The sequence below is a fragment of the Neopsephotus bourkii genome, unplaced genomic scaffold (genome assembly GCF_033783945.1).
Source record: "Neopsephotus bourkii isolate Nb327-2 ecotype Australia unplaced genomic scaffold, CSIRO-AGI_Nbou_v1 NB_196, whole genome shotgun sequence".
NCBI lineage: Eukaryota > Metazoa > Chordata > Aves > Psittaciformes > Psittacidae > Neopsephotus > Neopsephotus bourkii.
In genome coordinates, this window is record NW_026900709.1 from 17,151,361 (window position 1) to 17,173,748 (window position 22,388).

The window sequence follows — 22,388 nt, forward strand, 5'->3', positions numbered from 1 at the left end:
AGCATCTTTATTATCAAACTGCTCTTGCCTGTTTCCAAGTTAAATTTTAGGTAGGTGTTATTCAAATATGTTTTTCCCTGTACAGTGAAAAATGTTAAGAAAATAGTGCTTTGATGTGGGTTTTTGTTGGTGGTTTTGCTTGCTTTGCTGTGTTGTTCTGTTGTGGGTTTTTTTGTTTGCGTTTGTTGGGGTTTTTTTATCATCTTAAGTTGTTCTATGATATAGAAAGAGACTGATTTTTGAAGATTGAATTAAAAAAGCCTCCTTTGAGATAAATGAGGTGGTTTTGATTCTGTGAAACAGCCCCCCACAGAGCTGGTTGGTTTGCCAGAAGCTTAAAGAATAATGTCCTATTTTAGAGGTTTGTTTGTGAAATCCCTGCCAGTATTTGTGTAATTGCTAGCAACAACAGATCTTAAGCACAGCTGTTAAAGCACTTTCTTTGAAAAGAAACTCTTACAAACAGTTTTTATAAAGCCTAGACAGCTTATTTGCATGTTATTTGCAACACACCACATAATTACAGAAAAAAAAGAAATTGTCCATCAAGACCAAGCATGATGCACATCAGCATAGCTGCTGTTCATGACACTTCATCCTTAAGAGTGGACACAGCTTCATTAAGTCTGACCTGTTAATGGCAGTTCTTATCTCTTTTTTTTCCTTCAGGCATCTGCAGTATGTTTACGAGCACCTGTTTCTGAGTCCTTGTCTCGGCTACAAAGAGACCAATTGCAAAAGTTTGCTCAGTACCTAATCAGTGAACTTCCACAACAGGTAAATGGGGACAGTCGATAGCATTGACTTCTATAGTGAAATTCGCTTATCTTTATTCTGGGTCAATTTGTATGATGTCTTTTGTTGCAAGATAATCAGTTATGCTATTCAAATGTGAGTTGCTGGGAATGCCTTCAGTTCTTGCCTTTTCAGATTTCCATTTCTATTTGGCAGTTGTCCATTGCCAAGTAAAATGGTAGAAGTGTCCTACAGGGTGAAAGAAGAGTGGTGGCTATTCATATTAGCATGAATATGCACTTAGCTTGTGAAGGATCAAACACAGTAAAATCAGTGCATGGTAGTGGAAAAACTTAGGTCGGCACAAATCAGGCTGCTTCTGTGTTGTATGTTTGGTCAGTTGAATGGGGAAGACTCATCAGGGGATGTGTTGTGTATGCCTTAGGGGGGCACTTTCTAATGTACCCAACTGGTGAATTCTTTGGTGTGATTTGTAAGAATCATTTGGGTTATGGAAAATCACAGACATGAAATTTTGTTAGTCAAAGGCAAATTGTGCTCTTCTTATTCCTTAAATATATATGTTGTTCAAGGTCAGGTCATTTATATCGTCTGCCTAAAATGCTTGCGCAAAATATATAAGAATACCTAAGTGATCATAAAGTGTCTGCTTTAAAAATACAAGGGCTTAAGAACTTTTTTATGCTGGTTAACCCAAAAGAGGTAGAGAAAAACTGCTCTGCTTGGGTATCTGTCACATTTCAATAGTACTTGCATAATGGCTTAAATAGGAGTTAGATTACTGTTGTCATGTGCCTAAAATTCATATTATGGTGCTGTGCTTGGGACAATAAGATACCCTATTGCTAAAACCTCCTCTACATTTCCTATAGAAATACTGATCTTATGAGAGGAAATAGAGGAAACCTGTAATATCAAAGTGGTTATAAAAGCACTGCCTTTTTGTTTCTTTTTGTTCACACCAATAGTGTGTGCTTCTTGCTGCACTACCTAACAAAGCTTTTCTTCTCAAGGACTTGGAGCTTTATGTCACATAGTTTGGATTCTAGTAAATGAGGGTTTTGAAAGGCTAATAGTGGTGGTAGTTCTTTATTGAATGACATGCGACTTGCTTGCTTTCAAATACTCTGTCTGCTCCTTTTTGCAGGGATTATTTCTCCTTCTGTCATGTATCAGCTGTACACCCAGGAACATCTGGATTATTTAATTATTACTGTCTTGCCAGATAATCTGATGGATGCTGCCCCAACAAAAAAGTTAGGGGTTATTGGCAGATGCATCTTAACCTGTGTTCTATAATTCCCTTGAAAGAGGCAAGGCATACCCTAAACTCCTCCAAGTTTCATTTCTGGTCTTCAAGATTTCTGTGTGGAGATAGATACTCTGATATCTTGGGGCTTTGTGTTTTGACTACATGATGTAGCCTTACAGTAGGCTATATATACATTATTATATTTTAATGTTATTTCCAGCTTGTGAATGACATTATGATACAGTAATGTAAAGCTGAATTACTTTGGAGTGTGGGGGAATGATGGCCTGTATGAATGCAGCTAGGTAAGATGTTTTTCAGAGTCTCTGCAGAAAGTATTTTCTATATCTATGAAAATGTCAGTGGTTCTGGGTAGCTGGAATTTATTACCCAGTTCTCCTCCCAAGAGCTATTTCCCTTCTTGAAGCCAGTACTCCTATTCCAATTAAATATGAGTATCTTGGCAAAAATTCCTGAAGGAGAATCACTACAGGACCCCAGTACTTCCACCTTAAGGTGTGACATTGCCTAGACCTCTTACTTTTCTGCTCTGTGGTGACTTAAAATATGTAGTAGTAAAAACAGGTACAAGAATAATTTAATGCTTAGCTTGTTTTTTGAGATGACTGAAATGCAAAATATCCTTCTGAAGCTTTGTTTTTCTTCCATCTGTTTGAGATAGACCTGTATTATTTGCAGATATAAGTGTACTGAATGTGCCTTGCTTTACAGTAAGTGTGGTCTTTAACCTCAGCTGTTGTGTGGAGAGAGATGAAGGGGATATCAGGTGTTCTGTTGCATGTAATTTAAATCCTAAGTACATGCCTAACTTCTTGTAAGTGTGCATGCTAAAGGCTAAATGGATCTACGGTTTCAGCTAAGTCTTAGTTTGGGAAGAAACACTTCCTGCTGCGTTTTTTACTTTCAGAAAGAGCATGTTGAGGGTATGTCTACTTAAGGTTTTACAGTCAGGTGTGAGCCTTCTCTGCTTATGCTCTGGAGTGTCCAGAAGCTATGATTAGTTTAGTGCCTGAAATCGCATTAATTTACTGTTGAATCTGAGCTGGTAAAAAACCAGGATGGTAAATAAGCTAAAGTCTGCCACAAAAGTTATGTAGGTATGTAATTTATAGTTTACTCCACTCTTCCCATTAGTTCGGGTTTTAGAGAATGATTTAGGAACAAGAAATAAAGAACAATGAAAGTGTGGGAAAATGGTGACCTTGACTGCAGTCACTTCCATGTCTCTCAAAATTAGTTGCAGTATCACTCTCTATGGGCTCCTAATCTTTAAGAAATGAGAAAGGAACTAATAATCTATGATGCTTTTGCTTACTTCTTAGGGTATGAATGTAGGAAGTAAGCTTTGCATATAGGTTTGCTTTGAGAAAGGATAGAGTTTAACAGCTTGTTTTCCATTCTATAATCTTTAGCACCCTCTGTCGTCCTTTTTGAAAACATGCTGTGTTTGATACTTCTGAAATTATGAGAGTGCTTCAGTCATGAAAATCCAGTCAGATTTTTGACTGGGTATATCAGGATGAGAAATCCTGTGTATACTGAAAGTTTGCTTCATGTTTTCAGATTCTTCCAACAGCTCAGCGCTTGCTGGATGAGCTTTTATCTTCTCAGTCTACTGCCATCAACACAGTGTGTGGAGCCCCAGGTAACCTTGATACATCTTATTTCAGTAATCTCTGTCACAGGTAGGAAATGGATGTATTTCCATTACTTCGAGTTTCTGAACTGGTCTGTTACCATGTAGCTTAAATTGCAGGCGGAGGTCAAGGAAAAGGGATAAGTACAGGCACTTGCATGTATATATGGCACAGCAACAGGCGATTGCTTGTGTAATGAAGGCCTCAGAGTGTATGCAGAAGAAGGGAGCATCAGACAATGCACCTTTCTAACACAAGATTATTCTTTTTATATCAGTATTAATTGTAGAGTCCCGGAAATACTGATTGGAGGGGACCTCTCCACCCTTACTTGAAACAGGACTTTTCAAGTAAGAGGACCATTCGCAACACTAGATTAGCTTAGTTGTGGCTGGGGCTAGTTTAGCTAAATCTAGGTTACCAAAGACGTTGCAGAGTGTTCTTGTTTTAGTGCTGCATTACGCTTTTGGTCAACATTTTTTTCCTACTATCCAGTATGAATATCCTTTTTACTATCTACTACTACTACCAAGAAGAGTTTGTGCTGTGTTTGTGATTCCAGTAGTTGTAGGCTGTTACTGGTCACCCCTCACCCTCTCCTTTTTAAAGGAAATTATCCCATTTTCCTCAATCTCACCACATAAGTCATGTGCTCTGTGTCCCCAGCTATCTTAATACCCCTCCACTATATGCTCTCTAATTCCTTATTGTCATTCCTAGGTGGGGGACCCAAAACTGGATACAACATTCCAGGTGTAACTTTACCAGTCATAAGTAGAGGGGGATAAAATAGGTTCCTTAAATCTGCCAGCTGTGCTTTTTTTAATACAGCTGAGTTTGCAGAGGCTTTTTGGTTGGTTGGTTGGCTGGTTGTTGGTTTTGTTTGTTTTGTGTTTTCAGTAAAAGTTTGCCATTGGTTTGTGTTCAGCTTGGCATCCACCATGACCATCAAAACCTATCGGCTACTCACTCACTTGGTTTTCACTCTGCACTGATGCATGGGGTGTCCTGTCCCAGGTACAGGAATGTACATTTTTCCTCAGTGAACTTCATGAGGTTTCTGTTGGCACACTCCTTGAACTTCTCCTGGTCCCACTGATTGTAGTGCTACCGTTCAGCATGCCAGCCATGTCTCTCGATTTAGTGTTGTCAGTGTTTAAGGTAAATGTTGTGATAGCGTTTTAAGATAGTTCTGAATAGTGAGTTCTGCAGCAGGTGAAATAAGATGAGTAACACTGCCTTTGTGCTCCCTATAATCTCTGTGGTTGGGCACACAGAGGAAAATATCTTCAAATCCTCCAGACTGTTTATGTGCTATTCTTTTGTCAAGATCCCACTGCTGGACCCTCTGCATCAGATCAAAGCACCTGGTACTTAGATGAGTCTACTCTGAGTGACAACATAAAGAAAACCCTTCACAAATTCTGTGGACCCTCTCCTGTTGTTTTCAGGTAAACTGTTTCCCATTGAAGGGAAAATGTGATATTAATGTAATCTGCAAGTTAATTCACTGTATTATAGCCTGTACCCTTATGTAATGCCACGGACTGAAGGATGTTTAGTTTCATGGTCACTTGTCTGGGGCTGTATAGCTTGTCCAATGTTATTTCAGTAAAGCATGCTGTGTTCGCACAATACCTTGCTTTTGTGGTATTGTCAGTCGTGTTATAAAGCCTCTCTTGGGTTATGCGTGTCTGTCCCATTTAAGGTGCGAATATGTTTCTGGACATAGAATATACTCGGGATTTTGTATGTCTGTGCTTGATTTATATTTTCCTCATCACTGCTTTTCAATCTACAGTGATGTGAATTCAATGTATCTCTCTTCCACCGAGCCACCAGCTGCTGCTGAGTGGGCCTGCCTCCTGCGTCCCCTGCGAGGAAGGGAGCCTGAAGGAATATGGAACCTGCTTTCTATTGTGCGAGAGATGTTTAAGAGGCGGGATAGCAATGCAGCTCCTTTGCTGGAGATTCTGACTGACCAGTGTCTCAACTATGAGCAGGTATTCACATCTCTGCTGTCGAGGGGGGAAATTCCGAGGAACCAGGCTGAGCCAGCGACTGGTGTCATGTGCTTGTACAATCCATGGCTGGATAGTTACTTCTTTTCTTAACAGTCTGTATGCATCATGGACATGTATTTCCCCAAGCTAAAGTGATGTTACATACAGTTTCTTTGTGTCCTGATTTAAAGGTGTCCTGGTAACACTGTATCCCAAAGGTGTCTCAGTCACTTTAACATGAATATAAGGAGTCTGTTCTCTTTTGTTCAACATATTTGATTTGATTTCTGCCCAATCAAAGTGATTTGTTTAAATGTTGGGTTGTTGTTTTTTTTCTAAGCAAAGTACATCATATATCCTGTCACATATCAGTATATATAAGCTTTCATTTTGATAAAAATACGTTAGGTTGTAGAATCTGAGTCTTTTGTTGTTATTGTAAAAGATATCTTTTGATGAGTTTTAATAATTTTTAAAAATATATTCTTAAAAGTAATATTAGGAAAAAGGTTTCCTTTGACAGATCAGAATATTGATCTTGTTCTGTAATATAAATTACAGTGTAAGTTTATTTATTGCTCTATCACATACCTCAGCTTTGACCAAGGGAAAGGAAATGCTTCATTTATCACATTTGTTCACTTTTTCCTTTCAAGTTTGAAGGCCTCTAATAAGAGAATTTCCTATGAGTGTTTTGTTCTGTGGGCACATGCCTTCTAACCAGAGAAATTTGCAGAGGTCCTTAGTTCTTACAAACCAATTCTTGTTAAATGGTTGTAGTTATTTTGGAGTCAATGAAAGCATGCTGCTAGCCACGGATCCTCTTTCCTTGTGGTTATGAGAGCCAAAGATGAGGTGTTGGCCACAACACAGCTCTACTGAACATTTTCTTCTACAGATAACCGGCTGGTGGTACAGTGTGCGAACATCTGCATCACACAGCAGTGCTAGCGGGCACACAGGACGCAGCAATGGCCAGTCAGAAGTAGCTGCTCATGCTTGTGCAAGTATGTGTGATGAGATGGTGATTCTTTGGAGACTGGCTGTCCTTGACCCAACTGTTAGTCCACAGAGGTGAGCATGTGAATCAGATCCTGTCTCTTTTATTTCTGTGATGTTCAAGCACACTCTGGAGTTCCTTCCAGTAGGTTTCTTGTGTTTGTATCATTACCTCCTTGCCTGTTAAACTGTTAGTCCTTCTGGACTATGTACTGTGTAAGGTTCAGGAGCACTATAGTTACTTTAAACTTGAATTGCTATTGCTGCTCGTTTTTAGCAACATCATGTAGTGTGAATAATTTGTTTTCTGAGCATTCTCTTTTACATACGAGTGTAATTCTGCATTTGAGTGTCCCAGGGGAGAACATTCCTTTGATTAGAGCAGCTACCAGTAAATTTTAACACTTTCTAAATTTAACTATTCAGCAGTTCAGTGGATTTCTGTTGAGCCCAGTCGTTCACTGTTGGCTATTTCAAGATGAACCATTTCTTGATTTCTGTGCTATTAGAGAGTTTATTCTCTGCAGTGTGTTGGTAAACAATGTCACTGGTGTGTGATTTTTTTTTGGTCAGTGTTTTCAGTTGTCTGAGGAAAAATTGTGTGGCTTCCACAGGTTTCTAAACTATATTGTGCCTTGGTAAATCACTGCCACCTTTATTTAGCACTAGTTGATCGTAGTGGAGGTACTAAGGGCTTGTGTTGAGATACTGTGATCGACATCGAAATCATTTGTTTTGTAAATCTAGTTTACCAAGTGTGGTGTGTAAAAATGTACTGTATTAGCTTAACGTGCTGTAAGTGCCCAGGAAAAGTTTTTCAGAACAAATGAAAACGGGATGGTATTTTCAATGCAATTATACATTAACAGGATTTGCTTTCTGTGAACTGTTGTGTAACATTAATAAAATGCCCTATGTATGTAAGGTACGTCAGGAAAGCTAAGTCACTAAAATGGATGCAGTTTCTGTCTTATGCAGTTTACAATGCAAAGCAGCTAAATATAGAAAAGAAAGACAAAAAACTGTAGGAAACTGGGATTGAGGCTTAAAATAAACATCAGTCAGGTCACATAGAAAATCATAAAGAGTTTTGGCTTTTAAAGTATGAAGTTGTGCTATGTATGTTCACATTTGAGTTATTTGGCACAGTTCAGATTTGCTCAGATCTCCTACTTGAGCTCATGCATAATTGAAATGCTCCTGCTTGATTACCTATTCTCTTGGTGTTTGAGTAGTCATCAAGAAGAGCCCTCTTCTACCCATCCTTGCTATTCTTTCCAGTGAATCACACGGAGACTTGCTGCCTCATTCCTAATTCATTGCAGGCTCTCATCCTTATATTACCTTTCCTGAGTAGCTCCCCTTTCTTCTTTTTCCTTCTGAAAATCCTCTCCTTGATTTAGTGCCGCCAGTCTGCTCCCTTGTTATTAATTTCTTTAGTGGACAAATAGAAGCAGTCTATTCTTTTTAGCCCCTTTTGTCCTGTGCACGTAAATTGGGTCTCCCGGTTTTGATTTGATTTTTTTAATTGTTCTTCTGCTTTGATAGGAATTCTGAAGGGATTGAAGTGTTGGGCTTATACCTCAGATCTCTGAAATCTGTGGCAGAAACAAGATGGCAGTTGACTGAGACAATTGGTGCAATTTCTAGAAATGTCTTTTCCTCTTTTTGAATTAGATCACCTAAACGTGTAATCCATTTAGCTTGCTTTGCTCATGCTTAGGCCCTGTGTGAGATCTGGATCTGGGAAATGCAGAAATGCTTTGTTCTTCCCATGGTAGTACGGGGCATGGGACTAACTGCTGTGTAATTTAAGTTTCTATAACCTTACCAGCTTGCTTTTTCTTCAAAGTTATTTGAATATCAGTTATTTTTGTCTTGCTTGTTTTGTGCCTGTGTCTTGCAACAGTTTAGTCTCCTGAGGATAGCCTGCTAAAACCTGAATTAAATGGCTCGGTTCTAGGTAGGCCTATCAAGGTAAAGAGGTAAATGTCTGGAAGATAGATTAGGTGGTCCTGTCTGGCTGGCATTGTGCTTCCCTGAGTAGGCTGATTAGATTGTCTTGACTAGGGTTGTTTCACAGCTGATGCAAACTGTTTTATGAATGTTTCCAGCAGCAGTTCCCCATGGCGGGTTTCAGACTGCCAAGCTTACATCACTAATATCTTATTTGGGGTAGATAAGCAAACAAAGCAGACAGTATTTCATTTTAAACCTCCCAGTTTGTATTGTGCTTTCATGTTAGTACTGTTCACATTTTGTTTCTATATTATGGGCCTGTCTAGGACTTCGTTGTTAATAATGCCCATTTCCTTTTTTCAGCCTGTCTCCTTACAAATCCTGTTTATACTTAGTTCAGCAGGTGCTTCTGACCAGAAGGAAGAGGTGTTTGTGGGATAAGAGGTAGCTTGTCACAGGTACATTTTCTGTCTGCTTTCTAATCTGTCCTTTTATTTCTTCTCCTAGGCGCAGGGACCTTTGCTCACAGCTCAGACAGTGGCAGCTGAAAGTCATAGATAATGTTAAGAGGGGTCAGCACAAGAAATCACTGGAGAAGCTCTTCCAGGGTTTCAAGCCAGCTGTGGAAGCCTGTTACTTCAACTGGGAGGAAGCTTATCCCATTCCTGGGATTACATATAGCAGCACTGACAAGAAAAACTCATTCTGTTGGGTAAAGGCCATCCAGCAGAGGAGCTGCCGGTTGCAGTATGCAGAAATTGCCTGTGAGGCTGGCCGAACCCATGGACAGGAGCCTGGGGGACCATGTCTTCAGCCTGGGGACAGGCTGCGTCCCTCTCCCCAGGAGCCAGCAGTTCGTCCGAAAGAACTCACTGGGAAGCGGAAAGCTGTCTCTGAAACGCCACAGAGGGTTCTGAGGCGACTTTCAGCAGAAGGTGACAAAACTGTGTATAAGACTGCAGTGGGCAAAGCAAAGTTGGCAGTGAGCAAAGGCTTGACCAGTAAACATAGTGGGAAACGCCGCATGAGCAGTGAAGACAGCTCTCTGGAGCCGGACTTGGCAGAGCTGAGCCTGGATGATAGCAGCTTGGCTCTGGGTGCAGAAGCCAGCAACACATTTAGTTTTGCAGAAAGTCCACTGAGCAGGAGCTACAGAGACACCTTTGAGGAGGATGCTGGCGTGTACTTCTCTGAGGGACCTGAGCCCAGTGTCAGGAGCAGTTCCATGGCCAAGAAGTCACCCAAGGATCCTGTGGGGGAAATAGGTAGTGGTGATGATGACTTGCCTTCTGCAGATGAGAACAGTGGTGGTGTGAGCCTGAAGCCAGAAGAAATGGGAGAGAATGGTGCAGCAGGGGGAGGGGATGATGGGGAGGAGGAAGACGATTACCAGGTGTACTATCTGAATCCACAAGAGGTAGCTAAAGAAGATGATGACAAAGCTGAAGGGGGAAACGAAGAGGAGGATGTATTTGCTGGTATAAGGCCTCTGGAGCAGGAGAACCGGATGGAGGTGAGCTAGACCTATTTCAGAACACTGTTCTGTGGTTTTATGTATTGTAAACATTACTGTCTCACCACCCTCCTCGCCGTCACCCTTAACGTATTATGTTGTTAAATCAAGTGCTTATTATAATGTCATCATAACCGCTATCATAAGGCATCTACAACCTTAATGCAGTGGTATCACACATGTCTGTTTCCCACAAGCTTAACTCCCTGTTTGTGTGCTGATTTCAAGTGTGTCCCAGTTTAAGCTAGTCCCATCTCACATTCAGGATTTAAAAATACAGGCAAAACCACGTGTGCCTTTTACTTAGTCTCACTCTTGCAAACAACAAAATTGACGTGAAATTAACAGCAAGACGAAGACATGCCCTGTAGGAAAAAATTAAATCTAACCATGTAAGCAGAAATTCTCCGGAAAGTCAGAGGCAATCTAAATAGACTGTGTCACATTCCTGTAATAATTCCAAAATACGTTTAGATCTTGCACCTGTGTGAGCAAGCAGCTGAAATGGAGATTAATGGAAATGGTTTCTGTCAGTCAGTCAGAGGTTTATGTTATTTTGAATTATTCTCTCATCTGTTATAGCACTTGGAGGGAGGGTGGAACTTAATCTGGAAGGAAAGGCTTTTTAGGGAGGTGCTTAAAGGAATGGGGGTGAAGTCCAGGTCAGGAGGGCTTTAAGAAAACCTGCTGCTGAGATTGAAGTCTTTGTGACAGGTAGTTTGAGCAGGCTAGCTTCAGCCTGGGGGAGTACTGTTTGAGTATGACCATTCGTTCTTTCTTGCAGATCCTGTTTGCCTGTGCAGAGGCCCTGCATGCACATGGATACAGTAGTGAAGCATGCCGCTTAACCGTAGATCTTGCCAGGGATCTGCTGGCCAACCCTCCAGATCTCAAAGTGGAGCAGCCACCAACTAAGGTAGAGAGAAACCTTGTTTAATTTTGGGGGTAGAGAGTAAGTTAGAAAGAATATGTGGAATGGATTACAACAGCATTTCCAGGCCGTGATTTGGGCCCTTCGATGATGCTTTCTCTCGGTTGAACTTCCCTGGATGTCGTCAGTGTGTCTGACCACTCTGTGTGTGTGTGAATAAAATAAGAGGCTATTCAGCAGAATTTGGAATCTTCAGAAACTCAGCTTTAATTAAAAGCTTCTTTGCTTTTCCTTACGTTTCAGAGAAAAGCTTGGTTTCTGTGTTAAAAGCTGCAGCTCCATTAGGAATCTGTTTTAAACAAATTGAACAAAACGCCTTGTTTGACATTAGCTTCAAAGGATGTTGTTTAGGAGATACCTGCTACTGTGCTACAAGTTTATACAGCAGCCATAAGAAATCTTGATTTTTGTGCAGCCCTGTGCAGATGACCCTATTTCTTGTGATTCTCTCCAAAACCTTAGTCTCCCATTTTGCAATGTGCAGCACTGGAAATGTTACAGGTTTTGCTGTTTAAGGATAAAGGATTGGACAGGAAAGAAATAAGCATAAGCTTCTGGAAAATCACTTGTAGTGGCACTACGTAGTGTATGTTGTATGGAGTGGTTCCCTTGGAAAGGGCAGGTATGCAGCATCTGCCTGCACAGCATCAGTCAAATAGTGGACATACGTCACATCTGCAGGCTGACTCTTCCACTGTGTTGTGCTGGGTTGAGAAAGGGGAAATAATGATATGGATTTGTGATTCCTCAGCAAATGGAATAAAATTTAAATGTGTTTTATGCTTTCTTCTGTTCACTAATTACTGCAAAGGGTAGGAACAGAAGCATAGAATCAGTTAGGATGTTTAGGAAAGTGTCCTGTGACAAATTCCTCCTCACACAGGGCAAAAAAATCAAGGTGTCAACCAGCAAGCAGACATGGATGGCAACCAACACCTTATCTAAAGCTGCTTTCTTGCTGACTGTGTTGAGTGAGCGACTGGAATACCACAACCTGGCCTTCCAAATAGGAATGTTTGCTCTGGAGCTGCAGAGACCACCTGCCTCTACAAAGGCTCTGGAGGTACGAAACATCTCAGAAAGGCAGTATACATGGGCAGCATTGTTTTGCATGAATGCCCGTGTGGTTTCCATTTCAACTCGTGTTTGGTTATGCTTTCATGTTTCCTTAAAATTAACTGCAGTGGGACTAAATGGATTGTGTGGACATCTCATTAGCACATATTGGTCTGCCAGAAAAATCGTTTGAAATAACACTCCTTCATGGATAGGTAGCTCAGATCTCATGTGCCAATGGGCCTTTGGTTTCACATGAAGCTACAGGCTTGAAAATATTTAAATGAGTACAAACTCTCTTATGAATATATTATTTCAATCAGAAAAGTTTACTTCTTATCGTAAATGAGTTTCCAGTTTGCTTGGCTAATCCGGGGAAAAGAAGGCTATTCATAAGTGCAATTATCCATATTTGCATTGGTGAAATGATTTCAAGCTTATTTCTTAAGGTGAATTGGTGTAATGTTCTTGCTGATACCTCATTTGTTGGCAAGTGAACATATATGCACTGTGCAGGCATATTATTTTGGACAATGCTTGATTAATATTAGGATTCCTGTTTAGAAAAAAGAAGTGTCCAATTAAGACCTTGCCTGTGTGATTTGCAGTTGCCTTGGTTTTCACTGCAGAGGTGTGTATTGTTGCCAGGTATCCACCAGCTACGCTTATTACACTAATTATCTGTACTTCTTACAGCCTAATTAGATTGTGAGATTGGCAGTGACTTACTACCTAAAAGAAAACAATCACTTTCACATGTGAAGAATGGAGAGAATTCAGGAATGCCACAGGCTAGTGAAATGTAGGATTTCACCTCTGTGGCATGGGTGCTGCCACCCTGTGTCCATTCTTCTGCTAGTCAGCCTCTGTTGTTTTGAATGGATGCATTATTTAACATAGCATCCTTTCTTCCCACGGTTAGGAGTAATCACCTTTTCAAGTCAAATATCTATTTAAATACTTCTCCTAATATTCCCATTAACGCGGATGTGTATTTTTTCTATATACAGCTCAAGTTTGATAATTTGAGTAAAAGAATTGTTTATAATATGAAGCAAGACTTGTATTAGATTTGAAAATCTCTGTTCAATGTGGAGGCAATGGTCAAGATGGCTAGGGTTCTAATAGTTGTTATAATTTAATGATATAATAAAAATTATTGCTGTACTTTATGTATAGGGAAAAAGTCTACTGCTCACAGGCCTGTTCTGATGACAGCTTCTTCTGTTTACTTGTGGATACTACCAGGTGAAGCTGGCATATCAGGAGTCTGAGATTGTAGCTCTGTTGAAGAAGATTCCCTTGGGCACTAATGAGATGAACAGTATTCGAGGAAGAGCTGAAGAACTGCGAGAAGGGACATTATGTGATTACCGTCCTGTCCTGCCTCTTATGTTGGCTAGTTTTATATTCGATGTCCTGTGCACTCCAGGTACTGTCTGCATTGGCTTGAGTGTGCCAACAGCATGTTCTGATATGTCAGGTGTTGAAAGGGTTTTCAAAGCAAAACTGTCTTCTTTATAAGAACAACCTAATCTTGATTCTTCACCCAGTTGTTTGAACTTCCCCCTTGTGTTGCTTTAGAGGTGCTTTGTGTCCCAATGGAACTGTGTCTCCTTCTTCCTTACATTTGAAAACAACTGAGCGCTTAGTACATTTCAGCACTCTGTGTATGCTATGCATAGTTAAGACTGGTTTTTCTACTCTCATGCTGGTTATACTCAGAGGAAGCTAATACAAGTTTAGTATTTAAAAAAAGAACACAAGAAACTGGGATTCTGACTGAATCAAACCAGACAGGTATATTGTGATGACTGACTTGGCAATATACCTGCCTGGTTTGAAGCCTGAGTTTAGAGAGAGAAAGGGAAAAACCAACTCTAACAGGACAGTGCTGTGGTCTCAAAACTGGTACAAGGCTACAAATAGGGCCAGAGGGAGCTTTGCAAATTCAGAAAGCTCTCAGAAATGTCTTTTGCCTCAAGGTCCTCAGTTTGAAAAGCCGAATACTAATTCTGTTGTTGTCTTCCAGTGGTTTCTCCTACAGGCTCTAGACCCCCAAGCCGTAATTGGAATAATGAAATGCCTGGAGATGAAGAACTTGGTTTTGAGGCAGCTGTTGCTGCTCTTGGTAAGAATCTCTTACAAGAAAATTGTTCTTATCATCTGTATTTTGCATCCTATCTCATTCTGGATGGTGAGAGTTAGTAGTTCATTCTAGTTTGGTGCAGAAATGAAAGTGTTTGCATGGTTTGTCAGAACCAGACACAGAAGGATTCTACATGCCACGGCTGAGGTGTCTTTGCAAAGCTGTGAAAAATGGAAGTGGGATACAGTACAGGAACTGTATATTAAAATAGTAACATGAATTTTAGCTTTCTTATTGTTTTTTTTTGTCACAGAAGATATATTGCCTGGGCTTTAATGGGGATGGATGCTTTTAGAGAGCAAAAAGCAATCATTTGTTCTTTGAAGAAGAGGTCAGACAATGATAATGAAAGAATAGCAGAAGTACTCTTAAGCATAATCATATCAGCATAATGCTGGATTCTTGCCTCATTATATCAGCTTCAGCAACAAAGCAGTGATTATATATATTATGTTGACAGTACTGTGTGCCTGCTTAAAAGCAGCATGCAAAAAGGAATAGAATTAATTAAACAAGGCCTGTCCTTTGTTGTCTCATCTCTGAAAGGAGAAAGATGAGTTCTTTATGGTGTGGGAATGCTGGCTTATAGCTTCTGCAGAAACTGGAGAAGTTTGTTTCAAGATGGAGTTGTGGGCTTGCCTGGTCTCTTTTCCTGTGGTGTTTAAGTTCTGGTTGTTCTGACAGTTGTAGCAAGCTTAGTATTCTGGGGACAGATAGCAGCTGCTGTTTATTCATTACCTATTTCTGAAGTTAACAGAAAAATGGTGGGGAATCTTTTTTGCTTGTGACAGGTGAATAAAATAGTCTGGGGTATACACAGTGCTCAGGGTGTTGTGTAGTCCCATGAGCTCACTTGTCTCTTCATCCACTCTCTTCTGGCCTCCAGGCATGAAAACAACTGTCAGTGAAGCAGAACATCCTCTGTTATGTGAAGGCACCCGAAGGGAGAAAGGTGATCTGGCTCTAGCCCTGATGATTACTTACAAGGATGATCAGTCTAAGCTGAAAAAGGTGAGTTTTCCTCTGAAAGGAGAGATGTGGAACAAAACATGTTTGAATTTTGATAGATTTGATAGTTTTGCCAGTGAGCATAAGTTGCTGTGTCATGTACTGATGATTTACAAGCTACGTTGTGGTATTTATGTTCCTCCACTGATGCAGAATCTGATTGCAGTATCTGATTGCAGTGTGCATTACCTTGGAAGAGGCACTTTTTCTATAGGTTTCTTAAGGTCCAGTTGGGAGATGCATTCTCACTGCTTTTAATGCTTTTGGTTACCTGCTAAAAAACGTCCTTTGTCCCACAGTTTTTCTGTGCACTCTGTGTGCCATCTGGGGTCACTTCTGTTTTGCTGTAGGGATGTTGGCTTGCAGAATAGTGTATCTAGCAAAGCCTTAGTATCTTAACCTCTCCCATCTTTGATATACTATTTCAGTCCATCTGTGCCTTAATTTCCTATACAAGAGAGATAGTAAAACTCTGCCCCTCTGCCCCAGAGGAGGAGAAAAATACCAAAAGCGCTGAAGCTTCAGGAAGGGTTGTATTAATCTTTTATATTCAGAAACCCTTCTATTCAGCAAGAATATTATTAGTCTCTTTCTGTCTCCTAAAGGAGAATCACTTTTGCTATACTCTTCTCCAGGGAATACCAGGGACACTGATATCAGTCATCTGCAAATACATGCTCTGTCACACTCATGGTTTTCATTTCATATGGAGAATGAGCTGTATAAATGGACAAACCCATAAAATGTGGTCATACATTGCTCCCCAATTATGTAATAAATAGGGACAAGAAAGTAGGCTGGTAGATTGCAGTTTCTCTAGTGCTTTACCAGTTTCTCAGGATGGTATGGCAGGATTTTTTGAATGTTGAACACATAATTTTGGTAACTTAAACACATCTAATGATTGACAGAACGAAATACAGAGGCTTGCATTCTGTCCTTGATATATCACAGCTACTTATTTATTGTGAGGTTTGGGTGCTTTTCAAATAAAGCCGGTGGCTGAGGTGAAAATGGGAATATTACTGAGTATGAATGAATGGTTGCTTCCTCAGTAATGCAGATCGCTTGTCTTTCAGCTGTGCTTATCTTCAGTCCAGAAAGACAATGCCTACTTTCTAGAGAATAAGCATTTTCTTTTTTTTACCTCCAACAAGATATTGTCCACCAGAAGCTGATTTGGTACTTGCCCTCTGTGGCTTAGTGTAATGCCTGTTCTCTTATCCTTCTGCTAAGCTCTTTTTTAATCATTCCTTTCCTTTTTTCTTTGATGTTAGATTTTAGACAAACTCCTGGACAGAGAGAGTCAGACTCACAAACCGCAGACTCTGAGTTCCTTCTACTCATCCAGCAAGCCTGCAGTATCAAATCAAAAATCTCCTTCCAAACATGCTGCCCAGTCCACTGCAGCTATCCAGCAGCTTCCAGGGGCTTCTGTCACTCAGCAAGCTGCTGTAAGCACTGCAGTCCAGAGCAGTCCTGAGAACTTCGTGGAGAAGAGTGCACAGGGTAAGAGGTGCTTTGTAAGGGCTATCTTGAAACCCTTCTGTCATCTGTGCAAAACTGGACATGTACATTTCTGTCTGTTTTGGGAAGTAGAGTGATTGTATTACTATGTGGCTGCTTGGTGGTTACTAGAATGTCATTGTCTCATTATCTGTTTGGCTGAATCCATTTCTGTGCACACTCTTGTTTCATAGAGGTTCAGGCTGATTTTCAGGTTTTCCTATCTTGAGCCAGTTGTATGACCAGTTAGCATAAAACTACTATGACTCCATCTTTTAGGCTTGCTTCACAGAGGTGCAGGATTTCAAGAAGTTACACAGTGAGTCAGGTACAGTCATGCAAGATAAATACCTAAGATTGCTGAAGGGCATTAGAGAGAAACTGGAAACTGGGGTTGTTTAATCTGAAGAAGAGAAGGCTCAGGGGGTACCAGGGAGGATCTCTACTACCTGAAAGGAAGATGGAGAGAGGAGGTGGCTGATCTCTTTCCCTATCCAAGGGATAGGTCAAGAAGTAATGGCCGCAAGCTGCACCAGGGGAGTTTTAGACTGGATATTAGGAATAATTTATTCACTGAAAGGGTGGTAAGGCATTGGAACAGGGTGCCCAGGGAAATGGTGGCATCAATCTCCCTGGAAGTGTTCAAAAACTGTGTAGGCAAGGCCCTTGTGACATGATTTAGTGGTGGGCTTGGCAGTCCTGGGGTAGAGATTGGATGTGATCTTAAAGGTCTTTTCCAACCTAGCTGATTTTGAGATTCTGTGATTCAATGAAACGTGGTTTTCTTCAAGCTGTGTTTCCACTTTGGTGGCAAGCATCACATACAGCAGCATTTGGTGGAAAGCAAAACTCTCTTAACTCTTTCCAAAGAGATCAATACTGGCTGAGGATGACTGCAATAAAGTTATGGTTGCTGGAGCATCTTTATTCTAAAATTTTTCCATAGTTGCAGCAAATTTTCCAAATCTTGAGGAGTTCAAATTAGATGTTCTAGGCCTGATATTGGATGATATGCTTAATAGTGAAAGAAAACTGAGATAGACTTGCTCATCAATAGCACTCATTTTATAAAAATCCTGCATCTTTTTATGTCTTTTAAATGGCCACATCTGGTTTTAGATACACAGAAATAAATCATGTTTACCTTGTCACTGTCCTCTTCATGCAGACAACTCTCAGAAGTCCCCCTGTGAGCCAGCTGGAGAGGCCACTGTCCTAAAACAAGAGGGAAAGGTCCCCAGTCGTCTGGCCCTTGGAAACCGAGGTGGATACAATGGGAGATGCTGGGGTTCACCTGTCAGGCAGAAGAAGAAACACACAGGTAGGAACAGATGAGTTCATACAGCATCTAGTGCTGTGCTAGGCCTGCTGGGGTTTCAGCAATCCCTTTGCTCTTTCATTCCACTTGTCAGTTTTTCCTTTACTACAGCCATAGCTGATTGTCTCTGAGATGTTTGGCATGGAGAAATAGGTTTTGCTCCAGATTTCCTGCCTACGTCTGTATGACAAGTTACTATATCTTTCTCACACCAGATATGTTCTAGGTGATGTATTAGTTATCCGTATCTGAATGATTGCTGGACTCTGAGAGCAAAGCACTGTGCTCCTGGGTCCAGAAACAAATTCAGAGGAGCTGCTGCCTCTTTATACTTTTCTTGGGAAAGGTGTAAGTTGGAGGCTGAGGATGTGAAGAAACTTTGTGTAAATTGTGCAGCATATATTATAAGGCTTTTGTTCATAGTGGTACAGTCTGCGGAACTTGACTTTGTACGTGTATTTGCTTATTGTTGTTATACTCTGCCACAAAGCTTGGCAGATGGAGTGAGGGGCCAGAATGGTGTGAAAGGGGAAATAAAGGCATGTTGTTCTTGGACTCTTCTGCTTTTTAATCTGAGAACTGTAAAATGTCACTGATGGCTGTGGCCAAACTGACTAATTTAGTCTCTCTTAATTTGCGAAGTTGAATGCGCAGCAGCAGTAAGGCTGACTGACATGACTGATCTTAGTTGGGATTGTAGGTGATACAGATAGGAGTTTACCTACCCACATTACATTTACCAACCCTGGTGATATTGCTATGTTGCTTCTGGTGTAGGCATGGCTAGTATAGACAGCAGTGCTCCTGAAACCACCTCTGACAGTTCTCCAACACTCAGTCGGCGTCCGCTACGTGGAGGATGGGCAACAACATCCTGGGGCAGAGGACAGGACAGCGACAGCATCAGCAGTTCTTCAAGTGATTCCCTGGGATCTTCCTCTTCCAGTGGCAGTAGGAGAGCCAGTGGGGGAGCCCGTGCAAAGACTGTGGAAGTTGGCAGGTAATGAATGATACCAGTGCAACCTCTGAGCCTGATGTCAGGGAGCATGTGTGTCTCGGAAGATACTTCCTTGGGAGAGTTTGCTTTTTTTCCTCTGGACCCTAAAGACAGGAACTCTGCACTCCAGCTAGTGAATCTGATGTACTTGCTGCTGTCTGAAAGGTCCCTCTATCTTTTTCTTCTAGGTACAAAGGGAGGCGGCTGGAGAGCCATGCTCCTCATGTTCCAAACCAGCCCTCAGAGGCAGCTGCTCACTTCTACTTTGAGTTGGCCAAGACAGTTCTTATCAAAGCAGGTGGAAACAGCAGTACCTCTATCTTTACCCACCCTTCCTCCAGTGGTGGGCACCAGGGACCACACCGCAACCTTCACCTCTGCGCCTTTGAGATCGGGCTGTATGCACTAGGCCTGCACAACTTTGTGTCTCCTAATTGGCTCTCTCGAACATACTCCTCCCATGTCTCTTGGATCACAGGTTACAGCAAAACTATTATTGGGAACCTTACTTTGGGGCAGGAAGGGAGGGGGAGGGAGGCAAGCTTATTCCCAAAAATGGTGATGCTGATGTGCTGTGGTAGCCATGTAAGCTGCTGGCACAGCTAGCAGTAGAAGCTGAGCACCAGTGATTTGCACAGTGATGCTTCTTTAGCCTAGAAAGTTCTTGTGACATGCAAGAAGTGCAACATGCTTCATTCTTCAGAGCCATAGACCACTTCTCTCACAGAGATGGTCTTACCTTCTTCTCCAGGGGTCTGCTGAAGACACAGACATTTGTCAAGTCTGAACTTGCTGTTTGGCTCCGTTCATCATTTCGCTGTCCTCCTGTTCACACCCAGACCTACTACATGCTCTCTATGCTCATGGCTTCTAGAGCATGATAAACATCCTTGAAAATTCATGTTTTCCTGACATGGTGGAAATAGAGCATCAGTCCAGGCTGTAGCAAATTCCTCTCACTACCTCAGATGTATCTTTAACTTAACTCTGATAATGGTACCATCACTGTCCTTGCTTATTGAGGTCTCTTGCCTGTCATGTGGTTTTGGGAGGAAGAGCCACCTAAGGGAAGCAACTAGATTCTGTTGCTGCCCCTGAAGGAAGCAAGGAGTGCACCTTCTATTGAGGGAAAGCTGACTGGAACTGTACTGGGCATACAGTGGTGTGAGAATCTTCTCCTTTCCTTGTAGGGCAAGCCATGGAGATTGGTAGCGCAGCCTTGAACATATTGGTGGAGTGTTGGGATGGACATCTGACTCCCCCAGAGGTGGCATCATTGGCAGACAGAGCTTCTCGGGCCAGAGACTCCAACATGGTGCGGGCAGCTGCTGAACTAGCTCTCAGCTGTTTGCCCCATGCCCATGCCCTGAACCCAAATGAGATCCAGAGGGCTCTGGTGCAGTGTAAGGAACAGGTGAGCGTCACATGGAGGCTGGCTAGTACAAGCTGATTTCTAACATCAAGGATGTGCTGTTACTTGTGGGATCGGCTCTTCTGCCACTGGACAGCTTTTATCCCAGTTTTGTGCGTTTCTTTTGTTGCATGAATAACCCTGGTTATTCCGCTGCATAATTGTGATCTGTCTGTTCACTGTGTTATCAGTCATTTTAGAGTGCCTTATACTTCTCTCCTGTTGTAGTTTTGCCTTGCTGTGTTTCTGGTATTGTATTCTTCACTTCTGTTTTCTTTTTTTCACTGCCCCCAGGATAATACAATGCTGGAAAAGGCCTGTATGGCAGTAGAAGAGGCAGCCAAAGGAGGTGGTGTGTACCCAGAAGTCCTCTTTGAAGTAGCTCACCAGTGGTACTGGCTTTATGAACAGACTGTTGGTGGGACCCCAGCCCAGAGAGAAGGTGCCACTGGCTGCAGTGCCAGTGGTGCACGGGCTGCCTCTGAAGCAGCACGTGGGTTGACAGACAACCGGGTGACCTCTGAGGCAACCACTGTAACAGTGGCAACTTCGGTAACAGCAACAGCATCAGTCATGCCTGTGATCTCTGTGGGGTCAACCATGTACCAGCAGCATACAATGGCAGGGCCAGCAATGGCACATACACACACGCAGGGTCTTCATCCTTACACCACCCTTCAGACCCACATCCCCTGTAACCCACAGTATATTGGACACACTATCCAGCATATGCCACGCCCAGCTGTCTTCCCAGTCCCTGGCTCGGCGTACCCACAGGTGAGTGTTGCCTGTGGCTTGATCATTTACAGTGACTTTGTGTAGCTGCTTCCACGGGGATTATATCAGACTGGGGAGAGCATGGAGCTCAGACCTGCCATGGCTTGAGATCTAGCTTCTGCTCTCAACTACTTCCTGATCTGTGGTGCTACTTTGGTTCCCCAGCTCAGTTTTTGCGTAATAAGGAGCCTTCAGTGGGTGCATTGAAAGTCTCAAGAGAGCATAAAATGTAATACATAAATAGTTCTTAATTTTTATTGCTATATAGTCTGTCAGAAGGCACTGGACAGAAAGCTTATCTTCTTGAGGACCTGCAGATTAAATAGAGACTATAGAGGGAAAAACCAAGTAAGAGTTATTTTAGCTTCTGCCTATTTTTGAAAGCTTTTGGGGTGGTTTTCTTAAAATTGAGTAGATTTAAAAGAAGGAGGAGCAAGCAGATGTAATGGTCATGTTGTATGGGTAGTTACTGTGCTGCTTCTTTCTGTGCTTCCACCTCCCTGTCAGATCGGACTTCCTATCCTGTGGGGTTTGTGTGAGGACATTGTGTTTTGGACTACTTCTAAGCAGTCAGACAAATTAGACACGACTATTATATTTTTTTCTATTGTAGGGTGTCCATCCAGCCTTCATAGGAGCGCAATACCCTTACTCAGTAACACCACCATCGCTGGCAGCTACAGCAGTGTCATTCCCTGGAGTGCCCGTCCCATCCATGACACAGATTGCGGTGCATCCTTATCACAGCGAGACAGGAATGTCATTGTCTTCCAATGTAGCAAGTAAGTGTTACAGCTCTGGGCTGTGTGTAGCACAGGTTTATTTACTGCGTCTGCTAGCTGTACTCCAGGCAAGTCCTGCTCCGCTTTGACTACAAGTTCTGCCATGGTTCTTATACTGAAATGTTCTGGTCAAATCCAGTCTATCCTAAAGATACAGATGCTCAGGGGTACTGGGATTCATGAGGGGGCCTGATTCAACTAGTGGAGCTTTAATTCTGTTTAGCTAAATTTTCAGTATGGGATTATTTTGGCTTCTCAGATTAAAGTCTGGTTAGAGCTGTTCTGGCTGTTCTGACTTATTAGAGATTTATTC

General features: G+C 41.8%; 1 protein-coding gene across 2 annotated transcripts in view; it reads left to right on the plus strand.

Annotated features, from left to right (window-relative positions):
* The window catches only part of ZSWIM8 (zinc finger SWIM-type containing 8), a 63,303-nt gene that overhangs the window by 34,092 nt on the left and 6,823 nt on the right, over window positions 1-22,388 (plus strand). For both annotated transcript variants that reach the window (XM_061344195.1, XM_061344194.1), the window contains exons 5-22: window positions 670-777; window positions 3,593-3,674; window positions 4,997-5,117; window positions 5,468-5,669; window positions 6,568-6,743; window positions 9,135-10,140; window positions 10,925-11,056; window positions 11,955-12,134; window positions 13,376-13,559; window positions 14,160-14,258; window positions 15,163-15,287; window positions 16,562-16,793; window positions 17,959-18,111; window positions 18,886-19,108; window positions 19,294-19,583; window positions 20,296-20,519; window positions 20,811-21,293; window positions 21,907-22,075. In XM_061344195.1, the coding sequence (XP_061200179.1) occupies window positions 670-777; window positions 3,593-3,674; window positions 4,997-5,117; window positions 5,468-5,669; window positions 6,568-6,743; window positions 9,135-10,140; window positions 10,925-11,056; window positions 11,955-12,134; window positions 13,376-13,559; window positions 14,160-14,258; window positions 15,163-15,287; window positions 16,562-16,793; window positions 17,959-18,111; window positions 18,886-19,108; window positions 19,294-19,583; window positions 20,296-20,519; window positions 20,811-21,293; window positions 21,907-22,075 (4,189 nt within the window). The remainder of the gene's footprint in view (window positions 1-669; window positions 778-3,592; window positions 3,675-4,996; window positions 5,118-5,467; window positions 5,670-6,567; window positions 6,744-9,134; window positions 10,141-10,924; window positions 11,057-11,954; window positions 12,135-13,375; window positions 13,560-14,159; window positions 14,259-15,162; window positions 15,288-16,561; window positions 16,794-17,958; window positions 18,112-18,885; window positions 19,109-19,293; window positions 19,584-20,295; window positions 20,520-20,810; window positions 21,294-21,906; window positions 22,076-22,388) is intronic.